Below are 8,625 nucleotides of genomic sequence, written 5' to 3'. Positions count from 1 at the left end.
GCTAAGACTAAAAAAGAATTCCAGAATGAAAAATAAAAGTATGATGTGGCTGTAGTTTAGTGGTTAGAATTCCACGTTGTGGCCGTGGAAACCTGGGCTCGACTGCCAGCAGCCACAAACTTTTCGCGCGTTGAATTGATCTGATTCCGAGTCTCTGACAGAGAAACTAGAACCCGCTAAATATGTATCAGTATAGTGGAAACTTATGGATAACTTGTAAGTTAAACGAAGTCTTAATAAAACTTTTTATTTTTATTTTTATTTCATTTCATTTGAGAGAGAGAAAGAAGAGGAAGAAGAAGAAGAATCCCTTCACCATTGGTGATTTTATAAAAAGAGTTGTAATATTTTATATGCTTTGGGTATCAATAATTTATAAGTAGCCATTTAGATATTCTTTTCTTCATCAGAGGTACAAAAAATACAATACAGCATAAAGAGACTGCATTGGACATATGGTTAATTAAAAAAATGGGGAGAAAGAGTTTTGATGGATTATGAACATTTATACAAACAACTCACACATTAAATGAAGAGAGGAAAAGAGGAAATGGATGTAAGGAGGGATCTAGCTCCTCTCCAAGGAGCCCAGCACGCCCAGGGAGCATCCAGCCGTTGGATTGTGTCGCACACATCCCTAGGTATGCACCGAGATGTGTGCGGCACAACCCTACCCTTGGATGCCCCCTGGGCACTCCCTAGGCGTTGTAGTGCGGCCCTGAGAATTCAGTTACACTCATTTGTCTAAGGCAACAAGCCAACTAATTTGAGCTCGACACGTGGAAGAAGCTTCATCCAACAGTGTGAGCTTTATGCAAGACAGTTTTTTTTCTTTTCTTTCTTCTCGAGTTTGGCACCGTTGGATGTTGCATCTTCCACGTGTCGAGTTCTCAAGCCCGCACTATAGTGCACTACAGAGGAATTTTTTTCCCTCTGGGATTGGGCTCCTATCCTTGGAGGGCATCCATCACCCAATGAGTGCCCAATGAGGCATCCAACAGTTGGGCTGGGCTGCACACATCTCGATGGCTGATTGGGCACATGTTGGGATGTGTGCGGCACATGTTGGGATGTGTGCGGCACAGCCTAGCCGTTGAATGCCTCATTGGGTGATGCCTTCCAAGGAGAGTAGCCGAGTCCAGAACCCTCTCCCTTTCTAGTTTGAAAAAAAGAGCGATGGGCTCCTCTCCAGTGACCCCCCTTGAGTGCCCCAGTGAGGCATCCGATAGCTGGACTACTGGGTGCACACACGGATGTGTGCTTATGTGGGGCTCGACAGTCATCTCGGCGCGTGCCTCATTGGGCACTCCCTGAGCGCTAGGCTCGTAGGAGAGGAGTCGGATCCCTTTGAGTCATTGGGGGGTGGGGGGGCGGGGGGGCAGAGTACACTAGCACCTATGTGTTTGTCTCTAACTTTCTTACATCAAAATGACTCTATTGACTCCTTACCTAGGATACCATTTTATCACAATTAATTGGCACACACACACACACTCTCTCTCTCTCCTAAAAAAAAAAGGAGAAAAAAAGCCCCCTGATCATGTGCAGTGTGCAGTCATTGCATCGAGATACATACAGGGCCGCATAAAATGACCACCACACCCCTCATGAAAAAGTGGAAATCCTTGTGGGTGCGATAGTCATTTGGCACAGTCCTATGTGTGGACGTAGGGGCCACGGACCGCATGCAGATAGCGTTCCCTTTCCCAATACAAAAAAAAAATAACGTCATTACATTGGAAAACAAGGATATAGTTGTAATTCAAGGTCCGTATAGAGAAAATTTTCATTATCTGCACTGATTCCAAGAAACATTTACGTATGACTATAATTATCTTCTTGCAGTTTGCTTTATCCTCAATTGCTCCTCATCCGCTTTACTCTGCCTCTCGGGCTCTCTCCAGTCTCCACGCGGACCTCGCTTCCCTGCCTGTATCCTTTCGGAAGAAGGAATCTATTTTCATTTTTTATTAAAGCGTTCGGTTCCATGTCCTTGATCGCTTTAAAGCTCATGCACCCTCTTATCTTCAACTCTAAGCTTCTTCTCCTCTTCCTCCTCCTGTAATTCCACTATTTGATTTTACGTCGTTGTTAAGCAGAAGTTTATTAGGTTTCATATCATTCATGTCGACCTGTTAACTCTCCATTTAAAAAATTTCTTTATCTCGACAAAGCCAACTCAACCTGCCGGAATTTCGTTTTATCTCCGGAAATCCCTGTGATCTGCGACAAAGAACGCCGGATTTTAAAATTTCCAGAGGTTCACAGCTTGTGGAGTTGTCAACTCTTAAGGTATGATGTTGCTATTCTTTGATGATTACTCTTATGAAGGGAAGTCTGTTATGTTAAGCGTCCTTTCAACTGGTCAAACAATGTTAAGAGGCCACTTGAAAGTGTGATCCGTTAGTTAAGCTGATGATTTCGTTTTTGAAGAATATTTTTCAATCGTCTATCATATCTCAATCTACCTCACTCTAAGACCGTTAGAAGTCTAGAGGTGTGTGTCATTGATTGTGTGAGTGTCTCTCTGTTTTGTTTTTTATTGTGTGAATTCTGGAATCTCTTTTCCGCATTCTATATATCTATATCAATTTACTTATTCTGTTATTCTGGCATAAATATGAAAGGTAGCCGAATGGGAACCCTACAAAGACCTGTTGTTTGCCCTATAGTTCGATCAAAGCAAGTTGGAGCTTTTACACTTCCAGTGAATGGATCTTTCATGAAGGCCAGGACTTTTAGAAGTGGATTCTGGGGCTTTAAAGGGAGATTGAGAGATGGGGTTAAGGTGAGAAATTTTTTCCATCAGGGCCACACGGAGAAGTGCTGGACAGTACACTGCAGTTTCAGTTCTTCCTCAAATGGTAATGGTAGCATGGCAGAGAATTTCAACGAGAACGATGAAGAATACGTAAACTCCAGTGTGGTTGAAGCCGGTATGCTTGTGTAATGATCAGCCTATTTTTTTTGTTTTCATTTTTCATTCCATCAAGACGTGGATTTCCCCTTTTTCCGATACTTGGTTTTATATCGTCACATGGATCTGGGCATAGATAACTTATCCAGAAAGTACAGTTTTTACTAATAAGTTTCCTAGTTATAGTTCATATACAAGTTTATGGCTAATTTTAATATGTGCAATCTGTTGATCTTACTGTTGTCCACAAATTTTGTATATATATTAATATATATGCCTATTGATTTTTGCTAATTGTTTCCAAATGCCCAAAGCACGATAAACTGATTACCTTGTCACTGTGTACAATCATACAGTTGAGGTAAAAAGTGGTCCAGAGGGGTTCATGATAAAGATGCGAGATGGTAAGCGCATTAGGTGTGTTCATAACAATCCACAGAGTGGTCATCTACCGGATTATGCTCCACATCCTGCTATTGTACTAAAGATGGAGGATGGAAGTGATCTTTTTCTTCCAATAATTGTCTGTACGTATATATTCTTTGTGGTGGTCAGGATTTAATTGTCTCAGAATCTTGATTATTTTGTTCTCTTATGTTTTACATTGTTTCCTTTTTTTTGGATTACTTTTTTATGATTGATGGTTTACCTTGATTGTAGTGGAGATGCCAAGCGTTATGCTTATGGCTGCAGTTCGCAATGTTCAAATTGTATGTCTACTGCTTCTTTTGGAAGTTTTGTGATTACCTCTGCTGTTAATAAGTTGAAGCTTACTACTATCTAGAAATATTTTGTTGAATGAGCAATTATTTATAATTATAACACAGGCTAGGCCCACTGTATATCAAGTAGTGAAGGAAATGATCGAGAAGATGGGATATGTGGTATGTTTATGCTGTATTCCCCTTTCACTTTCATCATTATGTTGTGACTACCTGTATAAGGTCTGTCATTATGGATTTTGATTGTGATTTTGCCATTTTTGTTATGCCAATGGGTTCCCCCCCCCCCCCCCCCCAACAAATCCCCTTCACCTGCAGGTAAAACTTGTTCGAGTAACAAAGAGGGTACATGAGGCATATTTTGCTCAGTTATACCTTACAAAGGCATGCTCCTACTTAACATTTCTGTGTTGTTTAGCTAGCTTGCAGAATAGAATGGAATGCAAATTGGAGGAAATGCTGGTTGACAATATTGGGATGATTTTACAGGTTGGTGAGGGAACAAAATGTGTCAGCTTTGATCTCCGACCTTCTGATGCCATTAATATTGCAGTAAGATGCCAGGTAATTCATTTGGCATTTTCAAATGCACTAATGTTTTTTATTTTATTTTATTATTTCAGATATTTTTATTGTTGTGAAGATTGAGTTGCTGCAAGACCACACTACAAGTAAGAACAGTTTAAAAGGGTCAAAAGTCAAAATGCTAGGTCGACTAGATTCTATGGTTAATGGAAGAGAAAATATATAGAAGGGAGAAAAAATAAATAAAATTAAGCAAGAGTAATATGCTGAGTAAAAGTTAGAAGAACTTAAAGTCTTGAAGTGAATAATAGGGAGCGTGAAAACTGGAATTGGTGAGGGCGGGCCATGGTGCAACGATAAAGGTTGCTCCATTGTGACCAAGTGGTCACGGGTTCTAGTCTGGAAACAGCCTCTCTGAGAAAGCAGGGGTAAGGCTGCGTACAATTTGACCCTCCCCAGACCCTGCAGTGGCGGGAGCCTCGTGCACTGGGTACGCCCTTTTATGAAAGCTGGAATTGATACAATTCTTAGTAGCCTGTGGCCATGAGAACTTATTCCTTTCTTGGTTTTTGATCAAGAACACTATTGGTTTATGTAGTAATGTTGATGCTATTCATTGATGATGAATGATTTAGATTGTGGACCCAAGGTTTGTATTAGGAAGAATTGAGGCGTTAATTCTGAGGCCGTATTATCCATAGGCATGTGTGGGGCCCATATGGAAATCTTACTTGCACATATATGGACCATACATACATGAATATATCTCTTTGTGGACTAGTTATGCTAGTCTTTATTAGAAGTTTGCGTGAAGACTCTACTTAGTAATTTCGTGACAGCTCTGTCACTTTGCTGAAGCAGCCAAGGGTTTTGGGGCCAGAAATGGGTCTTGTCTGTGTCAATGTATTTGGTTTTATCTTGTGTCCATTAGGCTTAGTCTTTTTGTGAGTGGTCTTAGTAGTGATTAGTTTTGAAGTCAACATATGTTAATAGTTTCTATTATTGGAGCTTAAATTATGCATGGATTATCCATTTTAACGTCCCAGAGGAAAATTTATTTACATGTTCTTTTTTTTTTTTCACGTCAAACTTTAAATTACAGAAATTCCAGCACCATTTTGTGTGGTGAATTTGCACTTCTTTCCTTTTGTGAGTTTTCTAGATATTATATGTGATTGTCTAGGTAATTCTTTTTGATACTGTATCAGGTGCTAATTCTCTCTGTTATACAGTTTTTTGTGAATTGCCCTTTAAACCTATTCTGCTCTCCATAAGAACCTTGACCCACCTACTGAAATTCATCAAATTTTCACAGCCATTCAACCCTAGCCTTATGACTAACCAACCTGGGTTGGAGTGCCATACTGGTCATAATTTTCCCTGTTTTATCATCCTTGCATGTACCATACATTTTCACACATTCTACATCCCTGCTTCTCTGAATTGTGATATGTACTTATCTTTTTTCTTTTCATATCTTCTTCGATTGCTTTGAAACTTTACCCGCACATAAGTTCTTACTTTATTGTTGCCCTTTAAAACTGTCATTTTTTTAGATTGCTCATTAAAGTCTGTTTAAAGAATGATAAAAGTTAAAGAAAACAAAGATTTGAATGAAGGAATATTGGGGCAGGTTGTGGACTGGAAAGATGAACAGAGCACATTCAAGATAATGAAGAACAGAAGAATGGATCCAAAAAACAAGAAAGAAGGGAAATTATAATCAAAAGCAAGAGGAGAGAGAGTATTAGCTATACAACACAACCAATCACGATCATGGACTTCCTTTTAAAATTAAATGAAACTACAATGCTGCTGCCTTCCAGACATCCAAGACTAAAGAAAATAAAGCCAACTATTACCCATATGTGGCCGTTACTATGGACCCAAAATAGATGGCTGCCTGTTAGCCTTTGCCACCTTGAAAATGGGCTCACAAAAGTGGGATATGATTGACTTACACCCACCCCCTCAACCCAAATAAAATGGTGGAATACTATTTTCAGGCCTTTCCAATGCCATTGCATCATTGTAGACTCAGTGTCAACCACCTCTGCCCATTCAACATCATTAAATTCAATTTGATTTCCATCGGGCCATGTGGCATATGGCATAGATAATTGTGGGCTTGCAAATTAATTTAACCACTATTGTAATTGGATGCTTTTACATTTTCAATGTACCTACATTAATGCTATACATGTACAAATATTAAGGTGGAGAAGAAAATACTAAACAGGTGCATCTGGAGTCTTATTGTTTACTGGTTTCTTTTCTGCATTCATTGATCTGGATTTCAAGAAATTAGTAGTATCATCCTCTTTTCCTTGATCAATTTGTGTATCTGTCAGTTCTGCATGCACAAAACTTGTCCCATGCTACCACTCCTCTATTATTTCCCATCGCCTTTTTTTTTTTGGGGGGGGGGGGGGGGTTGTGCTCAAAGCTCGAGCATGCATTTGACTGTTCTTTGCTGCATGGGGCTAATTTTTCAGATCTAATGCAGGTGCCCATACAAGTCAACAAGTACTTGGTATCCAGTGATGGAATGAGGATTGTTGAACCTGCAAAGCTGGCAGCACAGACCCCTCTTTCAGATGGCTTATTGTTCACGGAACTTGATAGGTAAAATTTTGGATGAAATAAGAACAAATATTTGCATTTGGTGTGGAATTACCTTCAAATTTTGGGGGGCAGCCCAGTCAATCCTCTCTAAATCAATCTTTGTGTCACATACACGTACATGTGCATGCATGTAGAAAGAAGCAGGTGACTTTTTTTTACAATGTAAAAAAGTTTGCCTGGTATATGCACTATTTGTCTTAATACTTCAAGATCCATCGAATTATCTTTCAGAGAAAGACTTGCAGAAAAGTTTAAGCCTGGTATAAGCACACTGTGTCTTAATATTTCAAGATCCATTGAATTATCTTTCAGAAAAAGCCTTGCAGGAAGAAAAAAATTCATCTTGAAGCATGGATTAGCTTTTAAAATATGTGCATGCCATGAAATTGGACAATAACATTTGTGATTAGTCATTAGTGTAAAATATTAAGGTTACGCTTCTGCATTTTTTTTTTTTTTTTTTTTTTTTTGGGGGGGGGGGGGGTGTGTGTTGGGGGAGTTTGCAATTAGCCTGTCTTTTATCATTTGTGGTTTATGTGTCTACTAGTGTGTTTGCAAGTCATGGCTAGATTTTTTTTTTGGCATTTTTTGGGTAGAAAAGTCGTGCCTAGATTTTGGTTGGAGAAAATGGAGTCTGATGCAAGTAATGTTTGCAGGCCTGGCGGTCAGCCTTGTGTAGAAACCAAAGAGTTTGATCTGGTCCGCAACATGCTAATTGCTGCGGTTGAAGAACGCTACAGAGATGCAGGTATGCTTTGTGATCATTTACTGGCCGTACATTTCCTTTGCATGGGTTTTTAACCTTAATCTTTTGAGTAGTGTTCAGGAGCGATAGTTTCATTTTATGGAGAAAGTGATCAAGAATATCACCTACCCTGGTAGTTGCAGTTTCAAAAACTAGATATGGTCTGGTTCTGGTTGTTGGAGTTTTTTTGTCTCGAGAGCTCGTGGTTAAATTGGGGCCTCTAATGTTCCCAAACCCTCCCTCCCCAGGGGCAGGGGAACTAGCATGGTTATTCTGATATTTTTTTACTTATGCACTACAGCTCAGTGGAGGGACAAGCTTACTCAACTCCGGTCTAGTAAAAGGAACTGGAAATGACGGGTAGAGAATTTTCAAATGCCCGTCACCCCAATGGTTGGAGATCTATACCTTGCAGGGCAATCATCACCATTCAGTATTTCGTCAGAATCATTTGCACTAAGACCACATCACCCCTTCTTTTATTGATGGATCCAATGGTCCCAAGCAAAACTGTATATAGAAGCAATTGTTCAAGGCAAGAAAAGACCAGCCAAATCAGCAATTTGTATCTCCCGGCCTCCACAAATGGGTAAGCTTGTGAATATATGTAGATTGGTACATAGAAGTTTACAGCCAATGTAATGTTGGAACATGAACATGCCTTTTTTTCTTGTGCTTCTTACCTTGTCAGTCTCTTGTAGTAATCCGTAAATAGTCTCCCTATCTTTTACAGGAACTAGAAAGATTGTGAATGTAATATAGATGGATGTATGTCTTGTTTGTAATTTATATGGAATGAGAATGCTGCTGCTGCCTTCTTTGGTCATTATTGTGCTTGGTAGGTTCACACTTCAATCTCTGTTGTTTACCTTTTTATTTAATGGAACACAGTTATTTTTAACCTTTAATGGTGCTTGATGCCACCCCTAAGATGCAGTTGTGATACTGAATACTACTCTGGTTTCAGAATGCATTCTTGACCCAGAATCTATTCTCAGAATGCATAACAAACCCACAAATGCAAAATTTGGCCAATTCTGTTTTATGCACTTGGGTTTTTTTAAAAGAATGAATGTGACAGTTGCACCTTA

The 8,625-nt window shown here is 39.5% G+C and overlaps 1 protein-coding gene across 1 annotated transcript; it reads left to right on the top strand.

Moving 5' to 3' along the window:
* Positions 1 to 2,063: 2,063 nt before the first annotated feature.
* On the top strand, positions 2,064 to 8,363 carry LOC122659977 (bifunctional nuclease 2-like). The gene is made up of 11 exons (XM_043855143.1): positions 2,064 to 2,292; positions 2,628 to 2,936; positions 3,274 to 3,444; positions 3,578 to 3,627; positions 3,745 to 3,801; positions 3,958 to 4,023; positions 4,129 to 4,203; positions 6,671 to 6,789; positions 7,446 to 7,537; positions 7,836 to 7,903; positions 7,938 to 8,363. Exons 2-10 carry the CDS (start codon positions 2,636 to 2,638, stop codon positions 7,889 to 7,891), a joined length of 987 nt encoding a protein of 328 aa, XP_043711078.1. The 5' UTR covers positions 2,064 to 2,292; positions 2,628 to 2,635; the 3' UTR covers positions 7,892 to 7,903; positions 7,938 to 8,363.
* Positions 8,364 to 8,625: the final 262 nt, after the last annotated feature.

Source organism: Telopea speciosissima, chromosome 4 (assembly GCF_018873765.1).
Source record: "Telopea speciosissima isolate NSW1024214 ecotype Mountain lineage chromosome 4, Tspe_v1, whole genome shotgun sequence".
NCBI lineage: Eukaryota > Viridiplantae > Streptophyta > Magnoliopsida > Proteales > Proteaceae > Telopea > Telopea speciosissima.
Note: the sequence above shows the minus strand (reverse complement) of the source record. Positions and strands in the feature narration are given on the sequence as shown.